The 26693-nt window shown below is 47.0% G+C and overlaps 2 protein-coding genes across 6 annotated transcripts in view; one reads left to right on the top strand and one right to left on the bottom strand.

Moving 5' to 3' along the window:
• The window catches only part of LOC144149249 (uncharacterized), a 6873-nt gene extending 3040 nt beyond the window's left edge, over positions 1 to 3833 (top strand). For both annotated transcript variants that reach the window (XM_077680797.1, XM_077680798.1), the window contains exon 3: positions 2795 to 3833. In XM_077680797.1, coding sequence (XP_077536923.1) covers positions 2795 to 2911 — 117 coding nt within the window. In that variant the 3' untranslated portion in view covers positions 2912 to 3833. The remainder of the gene's footprint in view (positions 1 to 2794) is intronic.
• LOC144149246 (coiled-coil domain-containing protein 85C-like) lies at positions 3019 to 26693 on the bottom strand. 4 transcript variants are annotated; one of them, XM_077680789.1, is made up of 9 exons: positions 26568 to 26693; positions 23677 to 23977; positions 19357 to 19608; positions 18170 to 18539; positions 16656 to 16735; positions 13419 to 13580; positions 11849 to 11899; positions 10777 to 10878; positions 3019 to 6609 (listed from the first exon to the last, which is right to left on the bottom strand). In XM_077680789.1, the coding sequence occupies exons 2-9, from the start codon at positions 23923 to 23925 to the stop codon at positions 6571 to 6573; spliced, it is 1305 nt and encodes a 434-aa protein (XP_077536915.1). In that variant the 5' UTR covers positions 23926 to 23977; positions 26568 to 26693; the 3' UTR covers positions 3019 to 6570. The 4 variants fall into 4 exon arrangements, with proteins under 4 accessions (XP_077536915.1, XP_077536916.1, XP_077536918.1 ...); XM_077680790.1 differs by having other exon boundaries at positions 23677 to 23974; positions 26568 to 26673; XM_077680792.1 differs by lacking the exon at positions 26568 to 26693 and adding an exon at positions 25873 to 26555.

Raw genomic sequence — 26693 nt, 5'->3', positions numbered from 1 at the left:
AGTTGAAAACGTGTAATTTTAGAGCCGTTTGCAGGTTGCAATGTTAGGTTTCTCACGTCATGACGCTTTTGCATTAATAAGAATGAGTTAAATGAATGCACTGCATTATATTCATGATTGTAATGAAAATACAAAGCACAGCAGGTTTGGTGATTGGTGGTATCGCCTCTTCGTCCTGAAATATTTTCTAGAACAAAAATTTCAAATTGTCCCGACAGGTTTTCTTTCTCAACACTTCACCACCCAACATCGGCCAGTTAAAAATGGTTGAACGCAACATCTGAAACGTTCGACATGGAATGACCCAGTGGATTTTGTGCACCCACGATTGTTGAGAAGGGCAGTGGGTTAAAGATTTAAAGATTCACAAGAATGGATACTTCCGTAGTGCATGTGGCCTACCGTATTTTCCGGTCTATAAGTCGCACCTTTGGATAAGTCGCACCCCCCTCAAAATGACAGTTTTTCCGAAAAAAACGTTATATAAGTCGCACTGGTATATAAGACACACTTGTTCATTAGGTAAACTCATAGTGAATCAGATTGTTAGAACGTGCGGCAAAAGTACATGGTTGCGGCGGCCGCCGCCCATAGACACGGGCATATAACATCCAAAGTCTAGACAGAACTTCTCAAAACTAGTTTATTGATACACATAATGGCATATAGAGACGGCGTTTAGGCAAAACCATCGAAGTCTTTTTCCTCAGACTCGCTAACAAATAATTCAATATCTTCAGTGGGAGTTCCACCGGGGCATCACTGTCGTCCTCCGACTCTCTGTTGTCTTCTTCGCCAACATCGTTACCACTTGCGGACCGGATTGCTCTGGCCTTTATCAACCCGGCTACAACTGTTTTTGTAGAAATGGAGTTCCAAGAGAAGGAGACCTATTTGGCCACCTCTCCAAACGTCGCGCGTCTCTTGCGTGCTGTCGTAAATCAGCGCAATAAAGGTGTCATGGCGGACGGAAGTTTTTATTTTGTTTTTGCAACCCAGTTTGATCTTACTTTGAATTTATTCTGAACTGTAGTTACTGTGCATGGCCTAAAGTGGCGCGTGGTTGTCGCAGGCCATTATCATTGTTTTTGACTAGAAAAAGCTGCAAATTCTTTGGTGCAACGTCCCGAAGCGACATATGGGCTATGAGAAATGCCGTACCGGTGGGCTTGCGATTGATTTACACCATAGAGCTGTGTCTCAATGTGCGCTGGCAACGCGCGGCCGCCGCGAACCAGATTTGTTCCATACATAAGTCGCACCGGTGGATAAGACGCACCAACGAAAATTTCAGAAAAATACCGCGACTTATACACGAGAAAGTACGGTATAGTGTAAAGCGTTTTTGGGTTACAGTTGTGTCCACAAACCATCTAGGTAATGTCCTGCACACCTAACGGCTTGCGAGGGGTCTTTCAAACAATAACGGTTGGCACTGCTGGAGTGAAGACTCCAGTTTTCTTGTGCTAAAATCTATTAAAAGAGTGTTAACTGCATTTCCAGGTTTTGATCGTTAAGTTGATGTGTACTCCTGCTCTTAACTGAGGGCCGTTTCGTGTACTTGTTTGATTTCTGCACTGGTAATCTTAAAGCGAAAGCTTTCTTAGCGGGACTAATGGCGTTCTGATGAAAAGAAAAATTACCCCATCTTCCCGTAGGGGAACCCTGAGTAGTATGCGAAGCAGCCATGGGGTCGACTGAAGTTCCCATTAGTTTTCAGTTCGTCGTTTCCGTTGACGTTCAGCTTCGCGTGCCTTGGTTGTATCAGTAGCTTCTTGACGTAGTTTGAATGAGTGAAGGACATAAGGCGCGTTCGTAGCACATGCTCCCGTCCCGGTTTGTAGCGCAGTGGGAAGAGTGCCACGTACCTCCCGTTGCGGCCAGAGAGTCGTGGGGTTGAAACCGGGTGCCGCCCAACTATTTCTTTTTATAGTGGACTGCGCCGACGTCAGCCTAAACGCTGACGGGGCTGAAGAGACGCGCATGCATAGTAGTGTGCGGACGGCGGACGACAAGGGAGGGAGGGACACAGCCTCGAGCATGAGATGCTCCGCATCTAAAACTAATGCATTTCTCGATAGACTGGTTGAGCAACCTAACAACACCTCCAGACGCACGGCACATGCGTGAAGCCGGGCTTCCATTGTGTCAAAACCATTGTGAGCCGCACGCGAAATGTCAACAAAACAAGATAATACGACAGATGGCGTTAGTTGTCCACAAGGTGTTGTTTTTAGCTTTCATGGGACGTTTGAAATCATCGAAACTCCATGTCCGATGGCCTATGGTGCCGTAAGGAGAGTTAACTGGGTCCTGTTGGAGATAACCGTTCTGTGGCTTTTTATCAGGGGCTGAATACGTTTCCGTTCGAACATTCGCCAATTGAGAAATTCACATTCCTACATAACGGCGAGCAAGCATCAATAGCACTATCAGTTCACTGCACGGCTGTGATGGGTTGCATAGAGTAGCTATTCTCTACGCTAACTATAGTTAAGTTGAATTGGGAATAGATATTACTGCCACCACTTTTCTTCGTGTCTGTTGTCATGTCTACCTAGGGAACTTGCAGTTGCTTCGCCCACGTTCGTTACATTTGTCATACCCGTTTTGTGGTTACATGGTGTAACTGTATCTGTAAATACAGGACCACTGTAAACATGTTACATTTGTATTATTGAAAGGTCCACCCTTTGTGTTACTATTCTGCTTTGAGTAAATTACCTGACAATTTTTCCCTTTACAGGTTATTATGTGCAGTGCAACTGAATGCAAATTTTTTCCTTGCATGCAGAACGAAGCCTTGCTCGCCATAGCCGACTACGTCAAGAAAAATCCCCGGGCAACGGAGGAACAGATTCTCAAAGAAGTGCAGAGCCAGATCACTGCATTTGTTGAGAAGATTCAGTAGCTGCCCCCACGGTGCCCTTCCCCGTCTTGCTGTGATATCCAAGCTCCAGCTTTGTTTTTGCTACTCGGATGTAGTTTGGTAAGGAAAACGTGCCGAGACGCATGAAATCACTGCTAAGGCTTTTATTCTCTGCATTCCAAAAACGTCACAGTACACAGACATACGTGATTCGCTTTTCCTGCAAAACAACCCCCCCAGGTCTGTAAGTTAGCTGCAGATTTATCAATGAACAGCTGATGTTGGTGAAAAAGGTATAACACCCAAACATTTTCCTCTCCTGAATTATGGAGGACATAAGAGATGAAAACGGAAAATTCCATCATAGCTGTAACGCGACAAAAGTTGTAAACCCAAGACGGACAGAAAAAGAAAAATCTGCAGCTAACTTAATAAGGCACGTTCGTTACGTATACACTCGTTTCGTACATGTGACACTGGCAATGTATAGCATCTATCTGAAAGTGGTAGTAAAAAAAAGTGCATGGGAACAAGCTTAGACTCTGCGGTACCACCGTAACATGCAACAAATATACACCGTCATCTGTTATAAGGCACAAATCTTGCGCGTGGCACACTTCTACGCATTATAGATACTGGGGGGAGAAATGTATAGGTGTGCTCGCTTTTTGATTATGTACAGATTTGAACATCATACTCAACAAAAAGGCCGCGGCAGTCTGAACTTGTCGCTTACAGTGTTGTTGCCTTGTGAATGTTACGCCTGCCAAATTTGGGGTTTGAGCTGGGGTGTCATTAATGGCGGTAATGTTTTGCAATTCAAATTTTTAAGATCAACCATGTCTTTTTGCTTGCTGAGTGTCTAGCATTAAAACTGTACTGTTCTGCTTATTTTATTGTATGCTACTGCTGGTGACATATATGTATGCAAAAAAATAAAAAGAAGACAATGGCATTGATGGGATGCAGTTGTCATTCCTATAAACTTTAAAATGTCTCAACTACACAATTTACTTTTAAGTTCCTTAGCACTTGAGCACACACATATGAAGGTATTTGTTAAAACACTTTGCACGTTTTCTTAGCAACTTTACATTAAGGCACGTACCACAATAGCAGCATTCTTTTTTTTTTATAAATGAGCGATAAGAGCGCTGAAGTTTGGCCAAATACTGAATGCTCATTACAATAAACTTTTTAGCAGCATTAAAGCATGTGTGTTAAAGCTAAACTGTGCTGAATTAATGCATGGATTGAAGAAATGGTATCTGTTTGATGACGCTGCCTTGATACTTTGACGCCACTTAAAATAAACTCATCTGTGTGCATATGACACTCGTTTGTACAGTGTGGGATACTCCAACCAGTTACAACTGGCAAAAAGAAAGAAAAAAAAAACACACCGGATACACTTGCCAGAAAAACACAGGCATGCCTTTGGCATTCACAAGTGTTGATGTCTCCTTAAAATTGGCTCCAAAACTTGATGCTAAACTACATCCGAGTTGTTCCCTCATCACGCACCAACTGTACAGGCAAAGTCGTCGGCTTACAAAACACTGTGCTGATGCTCACAGCGCCGAGACAAACATGCCTCTGTAAAGCACAGCTCCCTTTCCATGGCACTCCTGAGGGATTTGAAGGCACTTTTAAGCGTTCTATGTAAAATGAGTTGCGCTACCTTCGGTCTGCGGTTGTAACAGCCACACCTTGCCAAGCATTTGATTCCCTGACCGCCTTTCGCGCCTCGACGCTGTTTCAAGCCGAGCTTCTGATATTAAAACCGTTCATCAAAACTGGATTGGATTGCCGCTGGATAGGAGAGTTCACCAGCCATTACAACCGCGACCTCGGGCTACGTAGCCTTGCGATACAACACGACACGCTACAAATACCCTGGTGGTTTCTCGCTGTGACCTCTCGATACAAAACTAAGTTCACAACCTATTTATTTACAAGGGATCTAGTTACTGGGCCCAGGCTGAGAAAGGAAATCTAACAAAAAAACGAGGGCAATAGACCCCCACCAAAAATGCACCTCCAGGGTCGAGTCACGGGGATAGAAGTGGAAGGGAAAAACCACAACACAAAAACTAGGAGAACGCGACAAAAGGAGATTTAAAATTCATCGTAGCTTACAACTGAACAAAAGATTCCATAAAAGCACAGTCGCAAGGCTGAATGTCGAGATTTAAATGCAGTTTGACACACTAGAGATCTCTCCGCACAGCCGTGAAATGCCAACAGCACGATTTAAAACCTCGTTTGTGACACACTAACAATAAGAACCACAGGACGGCAACGTTTTGGGTGGGATTTGAGAGGCAGTTTACAATTGGCCTCAAGCACACACTAAAATGGCATCTGTATGATCACAACACTGTTGTTGAACTAAATGTCGATTGCATCGCGATTCACTTCGCACCCGAGTGAATTTTTACGAAAATAAAACAGATGCGACGACGGAATGCAGTGAAAAAAATAACAAGGTGCAAAGGTGTAAATAGGAAGAAAGGAATCAATATTGATTCGATTTTGATTCTTTGAGTTGCACATTGCCGCTTCAAGCACAAAAAAAAAAAAAAAAGGCAACGCAAGTAAAGAAAATGGGTGGATAAAAAGGCAACAAGATCGTAATAAAATACTGCTTTGAAAAATAAATCGGAATGGGTTTTCCAACCATATTTGCACAATGCTGTCAGTCACACCAGATTGCAACATCTTTCTGGCACTGACCAAGAAATGGAATGAAACAAAAGGAGCACATAGGAAAACGCGTGCACAACAAATAAAAGCACTTTCTTTTTTCAATCTGTCTTCTACAAGATTCCGTAAACAGATCTGTTGGTGAGAGAAGTTTCAAGTACCCTCCACACTAGAATAGCTCGTAAGTGAGCTTATCCTGGAACTTAAACAAAAAATGAAGTACGGTCTGGCCTTTCGTGAGTTCAAACCAAATAATTTTGATTAATTTTGATCTGTTATACTTTCTCTCTATATCCAGTAATTAAAAAAAAAAAAATCAACTAAGTTAACTACGCAAGCCCACTAGACACCAAAGAAGCGGTGAGTTGAACACTATGTGAATAGTGGGCTGAATTCGGTTGTACATTATTACCATAACGCTGTTGGTACTAAAGGGACCATAATGACAAAATACAAAGTAAATTCCATTCAGGCCCGTAAGGGTGACATTCATTTGAAGTGTGCTTTAACTGGCATTATTGATACTGAGAAAGAGGTGTCTTGAATGAACCAAATTCTTATTTTGTTCTACGGTTCCTTCAAATACTGACGTTGCAAAAAAAAAAAAAAAAAAAAAATCTTTGCCAAGTAAGAGTTTTGGGAAATACTTTACAAATGCTCCTTTTTCTACTTTGCGAAGCACACAATTTGCGCTCTCACGGTTGAGCTCGCAGTGATTGTATGTAGCTTCACAAAGCGAGGAGGTTCAGCCTACTGATCTTCTCGGCCTCCACCACCCCCAATGTTGTCTCCCCTCTAGGCGGCGATAAAACTTTGTAAGAGTGTTCTATGATACTCTGTGCAAGTCAGAGCGGATACGTACAAAACTGACCTGAGATTTCAGCGAGCGCCTGCCCAAAGCACACCAGTTACAAAAACAAACAAACACCGAGTAGGGGAGTGGCTGTCTCCAATGTTCTTCAGACAACGGTGGTTGCGCCGGCGACCTCCTTTGGTCAGGCAGCAGGCCCATCTTCAAGCTTCCGCCAGACGACCTGCTCAGAAATCAAAACATCGCGGATGGCCGTTTAGAACAATGCGACCGTGCAAGTTTAAAGCAACAAAGTGGAGTCTTCAATTGAGGATATGAGAATGAAAAGTTGGTGAACAGTGCGTGTGGTAGGCTCTCGTGTTCACATGCCCGCATGCATCTTTTGACAGTGCTTGTCACGGAGCAAGATAAACAGGAGCGCCGACTTCGCTCTCTCCTGCGGGCTCTTAATGTCCATAACTCGCGGAGCACAATGTAGATGGCGCAGCGAAAGGGACCTGAGCCGGCGGCGGCTAAGCGGCCGGCGTTCCCCGTGCGCCGGCGGGCGAGTTGGCGGAACGCATTCCGTCGGCTCTGTCGTCTGCTTCGGCGACGATATTATTGGGCACGGACTGCTTTGGGCCTGCTTTGGCGCCGCTTCGCGTTCATTGCGCGCCTCCTTCGCACAGTTGATTAACTTGTTCGACAGCACCTTCCGGGTAAATCGGACCCGAAGGAATTGAGTGGCCGTACGGCAAAGATACGTTAAGGATTGGTTTGCATGGCGGGAAAACAAAATATAGAGACCACATACAAACATATGGCTGCTATACAAACACTACCTTTTGCGCGGTGCTTGCCGAAAATGTGGCTCCGTTTTGTAAATTTGGGAATACCAATTTGGCTGTGTTTTAACAGGTTTTACACAAGGCGAAAGGAGCAACTGGTTCTGATCACTGGTGATTATAAAAGTTCCCTCAGCTTTCTCGCAGTTCTGCAACTTGCGTCCAAAACAGAGTGCGCCAGAACACGGGCCGGCACTTACACGCTCATCAGAAAAGAACAGAAATGCGATAACATCACCCGCGACTGCCCGCGACGTAGCAATCTGCTCAAGATCAAGTCCCTGACAGTGCGGTCTTTTCACAAGCCTTCATTTCGCGATAACTCGCCGAAAGAAAAGGTTTAACGAGCCGGTTGTTTTGCTGGTCAGCCGCTTAACGAAAAAAAAAAAAAAACGCCGGGAACCCTGGTAGGCCAAAAAATTGCAGCCATACAAATCGCAGCATTTTTTTTGGAGACCGCGGTGTTATCGACGAGATAACACGACCGTAGAGCGACAGTGAACATCGGGAGCTAAGTTGCGGCATGAGTTAAAATGAAGTATGCGTTTGATATTCTTGGGTTCCTTATCAAGCTGACAGTGTTTTTGTACACTTGATACAACAGGGCAGCCGTCCAATTCAGTCATTGGCACAGAAATGTGCATCATTGCCGTTTGCCGATGGAGTCTCCGGGCGACCCTCGTAAGCGTTGTTCGTGCGCAGAAGCAGCATAAATAATTAAGCACGCGGCCGGAGAGCGGGATAACAACAGAGAGTAACCTTTGCGCTGCATCGATTCGTCGTAAGCAGAATCACGCTAGACTGTGTTGTGGCGTTCCATATTACTCTTGCTCATTCTTTGGTGCTTCTGAAGTCGTCGTCGTTCAGTTGCGTCTTACATGTGCGTCTTACAATATTTTTAGTGGATATTCATAATGTCAGACTAAACGTTCGGGAATAAGCGATCGCCATGTATGCGGCGGCGTGCGATTATCTGCGCCGTCTAGTGCGGCCGCGCACGGGTGTTTAAATTCCGCGCGTGCACGCATGCCTCCTGCATAGTAGGACAGGCATAAGACAGACGTCGCTGCGCAAGAAAAGATGCCTCTGGGGAGAGCGAAGAAGGGAAGAGCCATGTACAGAGGCACAGCGACGAGAGGGCGAACGAAGGAGGAAGAGAGCAAAGGGAAAGCTGGGCGGCCGGCGGCGCGTGGACATTATCGGCCCGAGCAAAAGATTTTTTCTGGGCCACAGTCGGCGCTCCTCTTTATATCTTGCTCCGTGGTGCTTGTGGAAGGCCAGACATTTCAGCAACATTGAAAACTGCAACAACGCCTACCGCTTAAGCTCGGGCATCATATTTTTTGTTTGTTAGCTGAGGTTTGTAAAGTGTGTGACCAGCAAAAGTTCCAGAATGCCTTGACTTTACATTTACATGTTTCTACCTCAGTGTTTCTTTCAGAGAAAGACTTGGGTGAGCTCCACCAATCCCGTTTCACTATCCATTCGCAATTTGCGGCACAGGGTAGACTGCTTATACAGTCAAACCAGAGTATATCGAACCCCTTTACATCGAATTACCATTTATATCAAACTATTTTTGGACACAGTACATTTACAATGAGAATATACAGCAAAAAGTACACCTAGATCGAACAAAAATACCAGCGACAACCGATATATCAAACGTCAGAGCCACAGAAGTACCCCCCAAGTTGGCTTTCCCTTGGGGCGGAGGAGAAATTCCGCTGGCACACCCCTCAAAGTGGTTAAGCCTGGCCGATCATGGGCAGCGGGCATCTATTTTTCCTCCTTTACCTCACCCTCCCTATTGTGACTGCGCCATCGCGCCATGTAGAGCAAACCGTCGACTCCCCCCCCCAAAAGACCCCACCCACACGGTATGCTTTTTTCCCCTTCGTTGTGTTTGGGTCGTTTACACTTTGTGGGCTTTTTCGTAAATGTAGCTGTGGTGGCTAGTGCTAGCGTCACTAGATAAAGGCTTGTTTAGTGGCTCTACGTAGCCTGAAGGGGCTAAATTTGCCTTTCACCGTGAAGCAGGCGAATGTAAATCGAGTTGAATTTGGTGAGAAGTCGGACATTCCCATCAGGCACGAGATTCCTGAGAGCACCTAGTCGAAGTAGGTTCTGGGCAGATGCCACTGAAGAAACCGTCCGAAATTGCTCCAAATCTGCTGGCTTGTGTGTGCCAGTGATGACTGAAAATCATGAGTGCAACGAAGCCGCTGCCGGTGTTGCCGAAGTTTGCTGACCACGGGAGAGTTTGGATGACCTCGTTGCCGAGTGCAAGTGAAGGCGGGCGCAACGAGGAAAGCTTTGACGATCCTTTGCCCACAACCTCTGAAGTTATGGGTGCACTCGCACAAGTCTGACGCTTCTTCACAAGTGTGAAAGGTTGCGGCCTCAGCTGCTGCGACCCTTTAGACAGTGTGGAGAAGTGTGTACTGTCTCGGGCAGCAAGGTTGTGCAAGCAGAAGAAGATACAGGGCTATTTCGTGCAAAAGTAAGGCAGTTCCACCAATAAAGTGTTTTATACCGTATTTACACGACTGTAAGTCGACCCGCCCCCCTCAAAATTGCACCTCGAGTTCGTTTGAATGCCGTTTGAATGCTGCTGTGAACGAGTGTCATCTGTCATGGGACTCATGACAGATGGGACAATTCAGCATAACACAGAAGTGAAAGAAGCATGCGGCAACGCAGCCGCCTACAAAATCTTCCGTCAACTACCAATAAGCCCCATACGGCAGCTCTTCCATCAATGATCGATGCTCAATCGATGCTCGACGATCGAGTAGATGTTAAAAAAGAAAAGATTTTGTATAAGCACGCGGAATAACCATGCACTGTGGGTTGAGCGGGAAACTTTATCCCCAATCATGAGAACACATTCGCTGCGAGATGATAACCATTGAAGATACCGGCAGCGGCACTGCCGAGCGATATCAAAACAAACAACATGGTGGCTGACGGAAGCGGCCGCTCGCGATTTCCTTCGATTCATGAGTATGTTATTCACATTAAGGAATCGTTTTATTTGTCCCTAATAAACAAAATGAGTATCACCGAATCCCTTGAATCAATGCATGGTGCTGACGTAGGCAGAATCATATCACGTTGTTCAGTGCACTTCTGAACACTGTTGTGGAAGGTAAGCCGCTTGAGGTAAGGTGGACAAAGGGCACAGATCGGGAACGCCAACTTTCAAAGTCGGCTGCACCTTCATTGACGCCAGAATGTATGCAATGGTAGCTGCTACGCTTCGACTGTAACCACAGAAACGAGGGTGTTATGCTTTCCCCAGCTCGTAGCACCCCTGATTTCTCATTTCTCTTGCCGTTACAAGTGGCACAAAGTTCGATTTTGATTTTAACTGTCAAACTTGAAAAAAAAAAAAGGGTTGACCTACAATCATGTAAATACGGTAAATGCTATGTGCTTTTATGACATCCAGTTCCTCAGCTTGCTTATATTGAATTATCCCCTATATCGAAGTGATAGGTGTTTTATGGGAGTTCGATATAACCGGGTTTTACTGTATAAAAAAACGGCTCCTCGATACTCACGTTGCACATTTCGCGTACAAGTGCCTTTTCCCCCTCAGCAAGCTCTTCGAACTCCAGCTCGCTGTCGGTGGCCTTGTCGAGCTGTTCGTGCACTTCCAGGACCTGCACAGTCGTAAAGCGAAAGCCTTCTTAGTGGGACCAATGGCGTCCTGTCAAAAGACTAAGGCATTTCCCCATAGACCGGATGGTTGACCGAAGAGCTCTGATATCAAAGATTCCTGGACACACAACGCATGCGTGAAGAAACCGGGCCTGCATTTGGTCAAAACAGTTACTTGAAAATTTCTAGACAAGACAATACACGCATCGATGATGAAGAAGGAGTACAAAAGGAGTATAATCTTTGTTTCATAAACCAAGTGTTGATGTACATTTAGATCGTTCATAGATGTGTTTACACAATGTGCAAAAAATCTTCGCATGGGCTTGTTCTTAGTTTGCAATTTGGGTTTTTGAAGGTTTGGCAATCGATCGGAAGCACTACCCGCGAGATGTTTTGGATGCGTTTGACACGATTAGGTTGTTCTCAGGTGAGCACGCGGCACGACGACTAGCAATGAACCACTTCTTGTAGTGGAGAGCTGAGCTGCAAAATTGCTTCAAGGTAAGGCTCGCAAAGTGATACAACCAACTTTCAGAAATAAATTTTCGCTTTACAAGCGATTTTCCTGTCGTTTATGTTTCATTCTCGCAGCACCGAAATTCCCCCAAAAGCGAATATTTTTGGCTTCCCTTGGCAGTTTCGTTACGGCAGGGTTCGACTGTAGTACGTTAATGGCCTGTGAGTCTGTCAGCAACTGTCATCAGCTGTGCTGTCATCTGAAGCAATCACTGGCATGATAATGTGCCTATCACATGCCAACAACCACGTGCACACTAACAACACACACCATGAAACACATTCTGTTGAACAGGCAGAGGGAGATGACAAAATGATGTCGACGAATGCAGGTTGAATCCGTCACACGACACTGCCCTCTCCTGTCTGAGTATTCGCAGTCAAAACCTATACTGGAAAACCCTAGTGTAAAATAATGGGGAAAGGGGCATGGGAGGATGGCCATCCACTCACCTTCATGGCATACACCACTGCCTCTGGCCTGGCTACGCCAACGTACGGCTCCTGGGGGCAAGAAACCAACACTTGTTACATTTGACCCCAACTGAGACAAAAAAGCAAATCGTTGCTCTCTTTGCACTAATCAGTGCTTTCTGGAAGCATTAAAGATCCTACACCAGCACGTAAGAAAATATAAGCGATAAACGAACGCTCGTTGGTACTGCCTTCCTGTTACAGGACCTATTCCCGTTTCCCTCCATCCTAGAATTGCCAAGTCAGCCCAACGCACCTGTCACATAAAGCAATCCCAGCATGACGTCTTTCGCCCCCGTGTACAGTGTTTCTGACAACAAATCACAACACAGCTATTGAACTGGTGCACGAGCTGATGCATTCGGTGTTCCGACTCCAGCACAGCAATCAAAAACAGTTTCTGGGATACCTATTTTCGCAGGTCTAACCCAGACCAGTGTATATTCCACAGTCGATGTAACCCCACAAAGAAAAGAAAGAAAGAAAAAAAAAAAAGAGAAAATCCACACATACTCCCCACGCAACTTACTGCAGAATGCAACCATTTAGCCTTCGTAACAAGGAATACTACACAACTGCATTGTGTTTACCCATACAACATACCTCTACTGATGAAACTTTCTAATTTTTTTTCACCAATGCACGTAGAGTGCATCATCCAAGGGGTAAAAAAGAAGAAAAGAAATGCAGCCAAAAACCACATTTCTGCACAGCCAGGCCCACATGCAAAGTTGAGCACTTGTAGATGGCTTCTAGGTCAAGGATTCTCAAAGCAAGTTCCTTGATTGATTGATTGATTGATTGTGGGGTTTAACATGCTGACGCAATGCAGGCGATGAGGCGCGTCGTAGTGGAGGGCTCCAGATGAATTTTGACCACCCAGGGATCTTTAACGTGCGCCGAAATCTCGTACACACGGGCGTTTTTGCTTTTCGCCTCCATCAGAAAAGCGGCCGCGGCGGCCGGTAATCGAACCCGCGACCTCGTGCTCAGCAGCACAACGCCTTAGCCACAGAGCCACCGCGTCAAAGCAAATTCCTAGGCAGGGTTTTCTCAATTCAGCCTCAGTTTGCGTTTCCCTGAAAGCCTCTATTTTTGTATCCCTCCCCAGTTCCGCTTTTTTAACACAAAAACATGGCATTGAACTTAGGTGTATTTACTATCAGATGTGAGGCTTGCTGTAAGTGAGGCAGATCCTTGCATTAACCCACTGCTGCAAGCAAAGCTTGTTCATCCATCTCTACAACGTACATGCTTTCTAGTGCATTAACCGTGCAATAAACTTTTGAGTGGAAATGCAGCACCTTTAGTATATTACGCAGAAGTCTAGTAAACAACCCCATACAGTAGGGAGGCAGAGTGTGGGTTCCTCAACAGCTTACCAGCAGTTGTGAGGGTTAAATTTAGGCCATAATGGCACAGAAAGCCCCTGTGCAACGTAGCAATAAGCTCCCCTTCTAAGATGCACCAAAAAATCCACTTCAGAGCGTCACTGCACTAACATGCAAACATGCACACATTTTTCCCGGGATATACGAAGTGCACCTACGGAACTTTCCAAGTTCCCCTTGCCCGTTGAGTGCAGCGTTGTTGTTGGCGGCAGGATGTGGCTTGTGTCGTCCGGTTTCCGATAATGCGGGGCACGTGGGATTCCGCTCTGGTGTTTCTTCTCGACGTTTCCCTGTGGCTTGTGTGGAACATCCTCGGGGTGCTGCGTGGCAAGAGAACACCGAAACGTGTCAAGCAAGTGTTGAATATACGCAGGATTTCGCTTCGTTGGGCATCACACCAGGAGGGGGGGGAGAGAACATCAAAAGGCAAATGAAGGTAGAGAGGAACAAAACAAAACAAGGAGAAAGTCTAAACACGGACGGATGCAAGTTACAATTAAAATTAAAACCCGCCATGGTGGCATTTCAAATGTTTGTTCATTATTTTTCTTCGGAGGTACAATTGAACTCCACTATATCGAACGCGTTTACACTGAATTATACTGTACATCGAACTATTTCTGGACAAAATATATTTACAATGAGAAAATATAGCAAGAACTATACTTATATCGAACAAAAATACCAGTGACTTCCGATATATTGAACGACAAATGCCGCAGAAGTTGGCTCTCCGTCGCAGCGGAGGAGAAATTCTGCCGGGACAAAAGCAGTTTAGCCCTGCCGCTCATGGGTAGCGGGCAGCTCTTTCCCCTCGTTCATTGTTTTTGGATCGTTTATGTTTTGGGGACTTTTTTCCAAAGTGTAGCTGTATTGCTAGAGTTTCTCAGTAAGTATCTCTATGGCTGTGGTGGCCTGGTCGTGGCTAGCACTAATCTCACTAAATAAAGGCTCATTTGGTGGCTCTTGCTAGCGAGAGGCGTGAAGCTGGCAATCAAATTGAACCGAATGTGGTGAGAAGTAGGACGTCTTCAGTGGTGCGGGAGAATCCGCGGCAGATGTTACAAAAGAAACCATCCGAAACTGCTCCAGACGTGCCTGTTTGCACGTGTTGGCGATGACTTCGAAAATCCTGAGGAGCGCAACGAAGCCATCGCGGGTGTTGACAAAGTGTGGAACGAGCTGTCGGAATTTCTGACTGCCATTGCCGGATCAACGGTTGGCAAGTCTGTGAGTCTGGATTACGGCGCCAGAAACATGGCATAGTTTGGAAGACTACATCGCCAGCATTGCACCGAGCGCAAGTGAAAGCGGGCGCAACAAGGAAAGCAATGATGATCCTCGCACTAGTGCGGCGCTTCTTCACAAATGTGAAAGGTTGCGTCCTCAGCTGCTCCAACCCTTCAGACAATGTGGAGAAGTGCGTACTGTCTCAGGGAGCGAGGCTATCCGAGCAGAAGGTATACACGGCTATTTCGTGCGAAAGTAAGGCAGTTTCACCAATAAAGTGGTTTTATAAATGCTATGCACTTTTACGACATCCAATTACTTAGCTTGCTTATATCGAATTATCCCCTATATCGAGCTGATAGGTGTTTCTTTGCGAGTTCGATATAACTGGGTTTGGCTGTATACACTTAGAAATGGCTAATTATTGTATCGTATAAATTTGGAGCTGCGGAGCTCACTGGCCAGCATAGCTATTACAGAGCGAAGGCATCTTTGTAATGCAGCTGGCCGCCACGGACCTAGCAACCTGCATACTTTCGATGCCAGCAGTAAGTGGTCATGCACGGTATGTCAGCATATGCAGTGCACCAACCGCCACAGTTCTGCCGAGCATTACACCTGGCGAGAAATCTGCTTCATTCATTCGTGTTTGTATTCGGGTGCTTACTTCGAGTCAAACTCTTACTTGGTCTACCGACTTGCAGCCGTTCACAAAACATAGGCTCCGCCACTACCAAAGCTGTTGGGTAGCAGCCAGTCACTGCTACAACAAATTGAATTCTGCATAAAAACCTGCCAAGCTGAGCCAGGGCTCCAATAAGGTTTTACAGTAGTGCAAAATCAATCTATGTTATTATCACTGCAGTCTCTGTTGACAGGTGAGTAGTCAGTAGCACAAGCTGCTCAGCTAATAACATTGCATGAGGTCTGCAACAAACATGAAGGGCTATCTAGATAATTTATTTTCGTCATGTTGATGTCAAAAGCAAGAAAATACTCCTGCTGACTTTGCTTGCTACTGCAAATGCGATATGCATGCTCTATTCTTCTCTCAAAAGGCATCTATTATGTCAAACATTAAACATCTTAAAGGGACCCTGCAACACTTGCCATCGACTACTAGTAATGTGTTTCGGGGATAAAGTCTATTGTCCCAGAAATCTCCTCCCGCAAGAATTATGAAAATCCGTTCACAATTAACGAAACTGCGCGCGATGAGAAATCGCGCATAATCGTTCCCTCTCAACTCGACCGCGGAACGCGACGAAAGCTGCACGCTCCCTCTCTCCCGGAGAGGGGGGCGGCTCGCGGCGTTCTCTTCGGCGGCCTTCGATATATCACATGCCGGGTAGTTTTCTCCTTTTCTCCGCAACGCGGAGGGGCCTATTTCCGGTCTGGTGCCACAAAAAAGCAGGCATGGGTGCCTGCTCGCAAGTGCGCGCTCGGGCTGGTAGGGCGTTTTTGAAGCAATAAACGTTTGTAGTCGAGTGGTCCCGTTGTAAAGGAAGTATTGAGCTCATCACTCAAACTTCGTGCGCACTCAAAACACAAAAGAAACGGCAAAACTGTGCCTACAGGTTCAGGCATAGAAGGGGTTCGTACACAGCGATGACGACGACGGAAATGGGAGAATCTAGCTGCGAAGTTGACTAGTGACAGCCGATCGGGCAGCCATGGCCTATGTGACGTCCCTTAGGCCATGCCAGGGGTTGCATAATGAGGACAACTGAAGAGACAGCGGTTGGTTTTTCCGCGTCTTTCACATCGATTTGCGCGCTCACCGCTTCACGTGCACGTGTAATATTTGGCTCAGGTATTCCTGGCAGTGTAATCTAAACGTCGCGCAGGTTTACTTGCACTGCTCAAAGAGTGTTGCAGGGTGCCTTTAAAAACGAATCTCTCATGTGGCTCATACTATGGTGGATTCCAAAGAGTTGAGAAGCGGGATGGACACCACTCCCAGCAGTGTATAAAGCGAAATCTTGTTCCATCTCCTCAAGAGCTGGCGACAAGTATGTGCGTGTGTGCATGTAATAAAGAGATTGTCATCACAGTCTGTTCCTGTTGCATTTCACTGAGTAGTAACGGCTGCCTGTCAATAATGGAAGCTTGCTGGGACACTCGTGCACAAACCACTAGAGGGAAATGGCTAGAGTATTACTCACAGGGTCCCTGGTGATGCCCTTCTCGGACTCCAAAAGCTCAATGCGTTTCTCCAGATTCCGAATGTAGCGCAGGACTTGCTCTGTTGAGGAAATAAACAGCGTGCCCACGTTTACCACCCGTTCGAGTGCCACAGTAAGAGCAGTTTACACACAGGTGTCATTACGAAAAATCTTGTGCAGTTTAACAAGCTGTATGGTCGTCCACAGGCATAGAATAACGTCAGTGTGCTTGCACACTTTCTTGGCTGTAAAGAGAAATTAAAAGCCACCACAGAAGTGGTACAGCTGCATTTCAAAGAAGGCAGCATTGATGTTTTATCTACGTTGCGCTCCATACAGCTTCAGTGACAAGCCCAGCTTGTCTCCTACAAGACTTTACCAACCCTAACCTGCGAACGAAAAGACCAGCACACAATGGACAGGACGCTAATTACAACTTGCACAGCTGGTTGCAAATTCCTTTCTAACCCACATTTTTCCGCGCTTCAAAATCTTGCATGGTGTACACAAGCCACAGTTAACTACCACGAAGTTTAACTGCCAAAAACTGCCCTGTGCAGAATGCAACCATTGCTACATTGGCGAGAGCGGCAACTTTGAAAGACAACTGCGCGAACACGAGAACGACGTCAAAAACGAGAAGATTGCATTGGGTGCGCTGGCAGAACACGTGGAAGCCACGACACATAAAATGGGTTGGGAAGGTGCATCAGTTATCATCAGAGAAAAGAAATGGCTGTCACGCCGATATTTCGAGTCCCTGATGGTTCAAATGGCAGAAAGAGCACTGGACCACAATGCAGGCAATACACCACCCAAGTATGCAAGATGCCCAAGGAAACACTTGAAAGCTTCAAGCTTCGGGATTTTTCGCTGAGTGAACAAGACTTCCGTATGGAACCTGAAATGTCGTGTTTGCCTTTTTAAATAACTCTTTGCTCGGCCATCACTTGTTTTCAGCTATGAATCGTTTAACCCCCGCGCACTTATTCCACTGTGTGCATCAAACCTCCCTGGTGGACTCACCCGCCGTGAGGAGGTGGCGCTACGAAAGATTCGCGTCGGGGCTGCTCTTACACCAGCTGTCACCCACACCTGGCCCCCGGATCGACGGGCTCCGTTTGGCCAGACATGCCCATTTTGCACCACGTCGGCATCGACCGCAGACATTCACCATCTTCTGTGGACTTGCCGTGGCCTCCAACGTTCCCGACAGCAAGTACTACATAGTGTGGGGCTCAACCCAGGCCGGCCTCCCGACTACAGACGCTGGCTCTTTGGGCCGTATCACCGGAGCCTTTTAGACTTTCTTAGTGAAAACTTCCTCTTTACGTACATTTAAACACACTCGCCCCCACTGTTTTAAAAAAAGTTTACCCGACCAGATTTAAACCCAAGTGTCAGCCCAGGTTTCAGCCCGAGTTTCAGTCTCCCATCCACCACAGTGGCACACAAAGTCACCGAACAACTTGCAAGGTGGAGGAGAGCTTGCTCCACGCGAGCAGAGGACCCACCGTTGATGATGGTGCGATGCCGGTGGATGGCCTCCTCGATGGCGGGTGCTCTCATCGGTTGCTGGTTGTGGTGGCTCCGGCTGGGCAGGCGGCTGCCCCCGTTGTGGTGGTGGGGGACCACCGAGGGAGGGCGGACGTGGTGGACGTTGCCGGAGGGGACGGGAGGAGGGGGAGGGGGAGGAGGTGGCGGAGGCAGGGAGGGGGACGGGCGAGGGGGCGGGGAGGAAGGCAGCGGGGAGGGCACCTCCTCGTGGTTGGTGATGGTGGACGAGGAGCTGCCGTCGCCGTCGTCCCGACGTCCCTCGGGGATGCTGTTGCAGCTTGGGCACAGCGCCTGTGCTCGCTCCTGGTCCAGGTACAGGCACAGCTCCTGGCACGTGGCAAGGGAAGGACGGTCGGTTGTCACGAAAAATTGGGTGTGATGTCGCAAGAGGGCAAAAGGGTAGCACTAGCGTCACTAAATGAGCTGTGCTTAAAGAGTACCGCCACTTCATGCGCCCGGAAGCATCTGGGGGACATTTTGTTTCTGGCTTGCAGTGTTGCCATCTCTCCTAATGAAATCGCTGCCGGCTGTGGCGGCAGAGAGATGGCCGGAAACAAAATGGCTGCGCCCATAAGTAAGCAAATATCACGTGGTGCCGACCGACCAATGAAAATCCTGGCGGCACATAACAATGAGAGAAAAGAGTGCCGATACTCTAAAAGCCTCTATTTAGTGACGCTAGTTAGCACCATTAAGCACTGTGCCCCTGCCAGAGAAGAGACTACAGGCAGGGTGGACAAAACAATGGCTTCAACGAGCACTTCATTCGCCCGTGTCGTAATTTTATGACAAGCGTACTGCGCGCTTCTGTCTCCATGCAAAGATACCGTATTCCCGCGCGTATAACCCAAACCAAAAATGCGAAAATTTCAAAGGTGAAGTAGAGGTGCAAAGTATTTCCTTTGGTGCAGCTTTACCACAATGCGCGTTGGGCCATGGTGCCCCTACAACAGCAATAGTGACTGAGCCACTCTTACTCCATTGACAGTGCTTACTTTGCACACACAGCTCAGCAATATACCGACCTGAAAAAATGTATGCGGCAAGTCATCCAGTCACATAGTCAGCTAGATACTAAGTTCTTTTGCATAAACAAATGTGTAAGTTTTGGGTCGGAACGGGTTAACACTTGCCACCGCCGTACCTTGAGCTGGAGGTTGTCACGCACGAGGTCCTGCTGCCGGGCGTCGAGGCCGCGCAGCTTGCCCTGGTAGGCAGCCACCTCCTGGCGCATGACGGAGGCCGTGTAGCGGCCGAACCGCTGCCACTCACGGGCCAGCTTGCGGCCCTTCTGCCGGTCGTCGTCCAGGAAGCAGCACAGGTCGCGCAGCTCCTGGCCGTCACGCTGAAGCCGCTCGTTTACCTCCCGCAGCTGCCGGATCTCCGTCAGGTGCACCTGGCGAAGAGAGGCGCACGGGTTGAGAACGACAGAGTCAAAGGCCGCCTTATCGCTGCCGACTGTCACATTGATTGATCAATTGTAGGGTTTATGCGACGATGCACTGCAGGCGATGAGGCATGCCGTAGTGAGGGCTCCGGATTAGTTTTGACCACTTGGGGATCTTTAACGTGCGCCAAAATCTCGTACAAACGGGCGTTTTTGCTTTTCGTCTCTATCAGAAAAGTGGCCGCCGCGGCCGGGAATCGAACCTGCGTCCTCGTGCTCAGCAGCACAACGCCTTAGCCTCTGAGCCACCGCGGCGCGTTGCCGACTGTCACAAAGTTCTCACTGCAATATCTGAGCAGACTAACCCTCGCAATACTCGCATGCTAACTCCTCCTCCACTTGAGCCTCCAGTCAAGGAGATCCTTGGAATCGATTTTCGCATGTAAGAGGACTGCGGTACCCTCCACTCAGTCAAGTCAAGGAAACATATGCAGGTGAGGACAAACTCAGAAGGTGGCCATAAGACTGTTAGGTATTCAAAAAGCGTTACACAAACCTTCTCTCTCAGCTGCGCCAGGAAGTTTAGCGGTGGTAACGCATTTGACAAAGTTCTTTCATCTTGAAAGTGCAGAGGTGCACTGCCTGACACGAAAACGTAGAACAGGGTGAATTACACAAGAACAGACAAGGTGAGGCGCAAACTATCAACGGTTTATTATCATGTGAAGGGGGGCGGTTATGTATGATGGACATGAAAAACACACATGAAAAAATAACAATAAAACGCAATACGTGACATGATATCTATTCCTCACATAGGAAACCTATTTCACGCGTCGAAAGCCGGATTGAAGGGGCGCTAACGCAATCTCCTTCCACTCCTGACAACATTGCAAATGCTTCGAAGATCTCACGGGTAATCTTGTCTTTGGAGCGGAACAAGATGGTTGTCCCCTCAAAATCGGGCGAACAACTCTTATCACAACTCTTAAAATGCGCGGCCAGATGTCCATTTACCCTCAGTTGCGCGCAAGCATTGTGATGTTCCTGTAATCTGTCGTTGAGACAGCGGCCTGATTGCCCCACATAAGACCTACCACAGGAGAGGGGGATCTTGCATACAATACCCTCTGCACAGTTGAAAATCTGGCGCCAGCGCCATGTGCCACATTCGAAACCTTTTTTCGTCTTCTGATTACCTGTGAAATCTTCGAAGCATTTGCAATGCTGTCAGGAGTGGAGGGGGATTGCGTAAGCGCCGCTTCAATCCAGCTTTCGACGCGTGAAATAGGTTTCCTAAGTGAGGAACAGATATCATGTCATGTGTTGCGTTTTATTGTTATTTTTTCGTGTTTTTTCATGTCAATCATGTATACCCCCCCCTTCACATGATAACAGACAGTTGATAGTTTGTGCTTCACCTCCTCGTCTGTTTCTGTGTGATTCCCCCTGTTCCATGTTTTTGTGTCAGGCAGCGCACCTCTGCACTTCAAGACATTAAAACACCAACTAGCCCACTCCCAAGCCTTGCTGAAGGTCCTTGCAGTGTTCTCAAATCAAGCAAGAGTCCAATATTTTCGAATAACATTTACGCAAATCTCCACCGGCTGCACACGAAAGTCCAGGGTGCCAGGGTGAGGGTGACGCAGTGTGCCTTTTCACTGCCAGTGATGAGTTACCTATCCTGAGGTTTTCAGAGGGCTTTCAAGCTGCACAACTTTTTTCCCGTCTTCAAATCATTTGGCTCTCTTTGTCTCCAATCTTACTGTTCTGGCAGGCTGTTTTCTTCTGAGCCAGTACAACAGCCAGCAACAGAGAGCACCATATCAAGGAATGGTAAGAAGTTACGAGAGTTTTCCTTAACAGCAGCAGGACAACAATTACCTTCACTCGAATGCACGATATCAGTATGCTTAAAAATCCTGGTTCAAATCTTTCTAACCTAACGTTTTCATACTAAAAACACATACTAAACAGTCCAACATCTGACAAAAGTTTGGTTTTGAAGTCCCATTGAAACGGTGGCAGACATCAATCAAAACTGACACAAGATACGATGGGCTATGTCTCTCTCCAACAAAGCTTCGACAATGTAATGCTTACTGGGAAAGCATAGTCATCATTTTGGGAGGAGACCTGACAAGTGATAAGCATGCACACTTAGTTTCACCCAAGTGATGGTCACTGCGGACAAGGCTTCCACGGGCAAAGACGTGTTTTTTTTTTTTTTTTGGTTCTGAAATAATCGGGTTAGTGCTGTGATCACCAATGTTCGGGTAAAACAACCTGGACCATGAAATGCCACTGTCATGCTAAATTTCCGAGCAAATGAGTGAAAGCTTTGCCAAAATAAAAAAACGTTTTAAAGTGGCCGAGTTAATAACTGCAACACCCTTTACTTGACGATGCTGTTGAGGCAGCCTGAATCTATTGAATTTAAGACTATCACTCGATTTCAAACTTGCCCAAAATGATTTTAAGGGCACTCCATTTTTAACCGCTGCACGCAGCTTTGTCTAGTCCCGTTATTTTAGTCAACATTGCCAATGTGTCTACCCCCATGTTCTGTTCAACTCGTACAGTGTGCACTCTTGGGCATTGGGGAGGCGGGAGAGGTACAATTCATGCCACAGGTCCAGTATGGCAATACATTTGCCCAAAATTTTAATAGCAAATCTGTATACAGCTACCCTTCAATGATGGTTGATGTACGTCTGTCTGACATGAAAAAATTTTCGTCTCCAGTTTCTAGGGAATGCTCTGTAGCTCTAAATATAGGTACCTTGAAAAAAAATCATACTAAAATTGGCCACTAAGACGACCCTGTTCGTTTATTCGGCCAGTTTTTGTTTACTTCTCACAATTAGTTAGTCCGCAGTGAAGTTGTAACCGTTACAAAATTCCCACCTGCTGGAACTGGAAATCTTGTATTGCTGGAACTATCTCGAAACAAAATATACGAGAACCAACCGTCAAACCGAGTGTAACATAACACCAAGTTTCATTCACATTTCATATTTAAGTAGTTCGCCGAACGTTGTAAATGTTGCGGAATTTCCATCTGCTGTAAATACGTAGGCTTCTATGGGATGCAAACAGGCAGCCCCACGTTTGTCCGCTAGAATAAAGCTTTAGACCGTCCAAGTTTCATTCAGCTAATTAACTAGGAGTATGCTCAATCGCAATTACAAACAAACGTGTCTTGTTTCACGCACTCCCTGGACTGCACCCTGGTCAATGCACATTGGCACTTGAGCTTTCCTGCATGCCATTCTTCACAGAGTGGAAAGGCTTAAAGGAGCCACGAAGACAAAATACAAGTTGGGTTTATTAGAAAGACTGCTTACCCGCCGCGGTGGCTCAGTGGCTAAGGCGTTGCGCTGCTGAGCAAGAGGACGCGGGTCCGATTCCCGGCCGCGGCGGCCGCTTTTCTGATGGAGGCGAAAAGCAAAAACGCCCGTGTGTGCGAGATTTCGGCGCACGATAAAGATCCCCAGGTGGTCAAAATTAATCTGGAGCCCTCCACTACGGCGCGCCTCATCGCCTGCGTTGCGGCGGCGCGTTAAACCCCACAATCAATCAGAAAGACTGCTTAGTCCCGATAACAATGATACCAATGTCATCGCAATCTTCGAACAAATAACGGAGATATTAAAGAAAACGTGTGAAGCAGTCGTGACCCCCTAGCCAATTTCCCACAACGTTTCTACGACGTCACAGAGCCTTGTTTGCGCGATTGGCGGCAGCCTAACTGACCTGTCGCGACGACACATGACTGGACGTCTGTAATGGGGCCTCTAGTTCCATTTGACCGCATCACTTGAATGCTAACGTGCAGTTAACGCACTGAAAATTATGTTTTATTGTTGGCCCGTATGACGTCATTCTTGCTCATAACACGTCACTGTGGTGCAAAATTTGAAAGTTTTTAAATACTTCTTGCTTTTTTTTCGTTAAAAAGAACATCTTTTGAGGCTGTAATGCAGCTGAGTGAGATACTGAATCCTAGTTCTTTCAAATTAAACAAAGTTGTATTTTCTCGTCATGGCTCCTTTAATGAGTTTTTCTCCGACTCACCTGCATCCGACGATTGACGTCACGCATCATGGCCCCGTGGTCGAACATGAGCTTCAGGTTCTCCGCTTCGACCTTCTGCAGCCAGCGCAGGATCTCCTGGGGCGGCTTGCGCAGGAGCTCCTCGTTGCTTGGGCGCCCCCTAGGTGTCGCCACTGTGGCCATGCCTTGTGGCTCGCCGCCGGCTCCCGGCTTGGCCGGAGCCGGCTTTTCCCAACCGTCTGGTGGACCTTTGGCTGTGTTCCGGATCATTCATGGTCTGGGGCTGGCGACAGTTGGGTTAGTTACCAGCCGCAGCTTGCTGCTGCGAAAGAGAACAAACAATGCGTTTTGTATTAATGCGAAGTCGTTATATGCCTCACGAGTTAAAAAATGTGATGTTGTCTATATCGGGCAGAGAGAAAAACTGGTGTACCATGATCTAAACTAAAAATAAAACTGTGGCAGACATGGGAATCAAACTCAGGAACACGTGGTGACAGGCAGGGGACCTAACCACTGCGTTACACAACCACTACATTACATCCAAGCCACGTGGAGAAATAAAACACAAAACGAGAGCAAAGCCATCATGTCTCTATAGAGTGTACCTTTAAAAAAAAATTCCTTAGGGCACTTAACCCTGCTCACATGCTTTCAAATGCGAAACATTACGCCTCCCCCTGGAGATACAGTATAGCCCACTTATAAAGAACCCAGTTTTAACGAGATGGCGGCTATAACGAACAAATCTTCGTTTCCCGTTACCATTTGCATACGTAGATTGTGCGCCCAGACATAGCGAAAAGCGGATATAACGAACTGATTTCAGTGTCCCGATGTGTTCGCTATAAGCGGGCTTGACTGTATCCATCAGACTCCTGGTAACCACAGGAGATGAAGAAAGAAAAGCAAAGGAAGAGGAGCATGCATGGTGTAGCAGTAAAGGCTTCTTTAAGATGTGTCGCCACAGGAAGCCATAAAGCTCTCTCATTCAAAGCACATAAGCAGACTTAAGTGTCTTGAGGAATTAAAATGTAAGCTGCTTCTCAATGCCAACACACAAAGAGGCTACTGTATTTAATTGTCAGGACATCAAAGAGGGCAATAAACATGACCTGAATACCTTAATAAGTTCGTCTAAAACCTGTGAGCCGTGTTACAAGTTTCGCTGAATTACAGCCATTTTCCTTGCAAAAGAAGTACGATTGATAGTACCATTTCTCGATAGAACCTCCAAACTCATTCCGTGACATTGGCTGGGATTCAGCACTCGCAAGTTCACAGGTAAAAAGTGAACAAATGGCAGTCATGTTTGACATTTATGCCTGTGCGTGAAAAACGAGACGGCAATATCAAACGTGTAGTAGGCGAAAATTTAAATTTTTGCGGGTGGCAATGAAGCTAATGTCAAACCAATGTGACATGATTGTAATAGTTGCGAGGGGGTCAAGAAGAATTCCCTGTGATTTCATTTCTTTCACGCTTTACAACTACACTTTTCGTGAAATAAACAATTACGTGAGCTCAACCACAGAATGCAGCTGCAGATAGGTGTGTGACAAAGTGCCTTTAGTGCACTTAAGTGTTCAACAAGTAATAGCAAACGGTACAAATAAACTCACGTCTAATATACCACAGTCGAACCGCCAATCAATACGGCAACTACATCACTGCTCTTGCCCTTTGTTTTTAACTATTACCCCTTGTCATATCCTGAACCAGAGCGTCACCACATGCCGTACTACACATACACAGCATAGGTTAACGTGAAACTTTGGTTAATAACGATTACTTCTAAACCATCACGCGCGTGACCAAAAAACGTTCCAAGACTGCTGCATTCGAAACTTCAGCACACCTGTTAAACCAATGCCACTAAACTCGTGGCAGAGATAGGCAACGAGTGTATACACAGGTACTAATGCAAACCGACGAATTTCTGCCGACCAAGATCATTAAAATCTCGTGCGGTTAAAGGCAACTTCTGTGCGAACACTACGAGCAACACTTATATGGAGTCCTGTAACTGAACCACTGGCTGCAAATAGTGAAAGCTGAACGACAGAAATCCTGCTTGACATTCGGATTCGTCATACAAGGCACGCCAACGAACAAATTCCACGTGCTGGTGAAGACACGGCTCGACGTTACCGTCCAACGCCAAACGTGGGACGAGATCCGCTCACTAGGCGCGCACTAGCTGTGGACCAAACTCACGGGAATCAAGTCCGTGTCGGTCGCCTGCACGTGACAAACGTCGCCAAGGGCACGTACGGCGCATCGGCCAGCACAGGTCACATCGGTTCAGTTCCCGAAGGGCGTACGCGCTTGTAGTAGTACCGCCGCCGGCTTCCCCGTAATTGCCCCTGGAAAGTCTGCTTCTTGATTTTTTCTTCCCCAAGCTTTACCGCAGCGGTATCCAATCTCACAACTCCTTGTAAACGTCGCATACCAAGTTTCCCAAACCCAAATAGGTCACGCAAACCGCGCGAAACCAGCGCCTACGTATTTGAAATGGTACGATCAAAATATAAAACAAAAAATACATCACGTTCGCCCGCTTCGCCGAACTCCGGCGGCGGGGTTATGCCCCGCGAGTAACATTTGACACCGCGCCTGACGCCACCCGATCCCCAGCCCGCCCTAGCTACGGAATACCCGGCATGGCGCTCTTTTTTCGGCGTCGTTCGAGAGAAATTTGAATCGGCGACGACCGCGGTGCAGACCACGAGGTGGGCTTCGCTGCGCCAAGGCAGCCACCGCGCCAGCGCGAAGAAATCTCGACGCGCGCCAACTGAACTGCAACAACGTGTCACGAACGAGCGGACGAAATTTGGCACGATCGTGCCGTATGCGCTACACAAGCGTGCACTCGGGGTGTCAGCCGCGATCGGCGACGCCACGTGACTTACGTGTGTCCGAAGTGTCGCGCGGTTGCGTGAGGTTTTCGATCCGATTCGTGTATTTACATACGGTCAACATGGCAACGAAAACTAAACAACAAAATGAAGGTATGCGGCTGTTCCATCTAGCGTGCG

Source organism: Haemaphysalis longicornis, unplaced genomic scaffold, assembly GCF_048455015.1.
Source record: "Haemaphysalis longicornis isolate Haplotype H1 unplaced genomic scaffold, Haemaphysalis longicornis Haplotype H1 scaffold_8, whole genome shotgun sequence".
NCBI classification, from domain to species: Eukaryota; Metazoa; Arthropoda; class Arachnida; order Ixodida; family Ixodidae; genus Haemaphysalis; species Haemaphysalis longicornis.
Note: the sequence above shows the minus strand (reverse complement) of the source record. Positions and strands in the feature narration are given on the sequence as shown.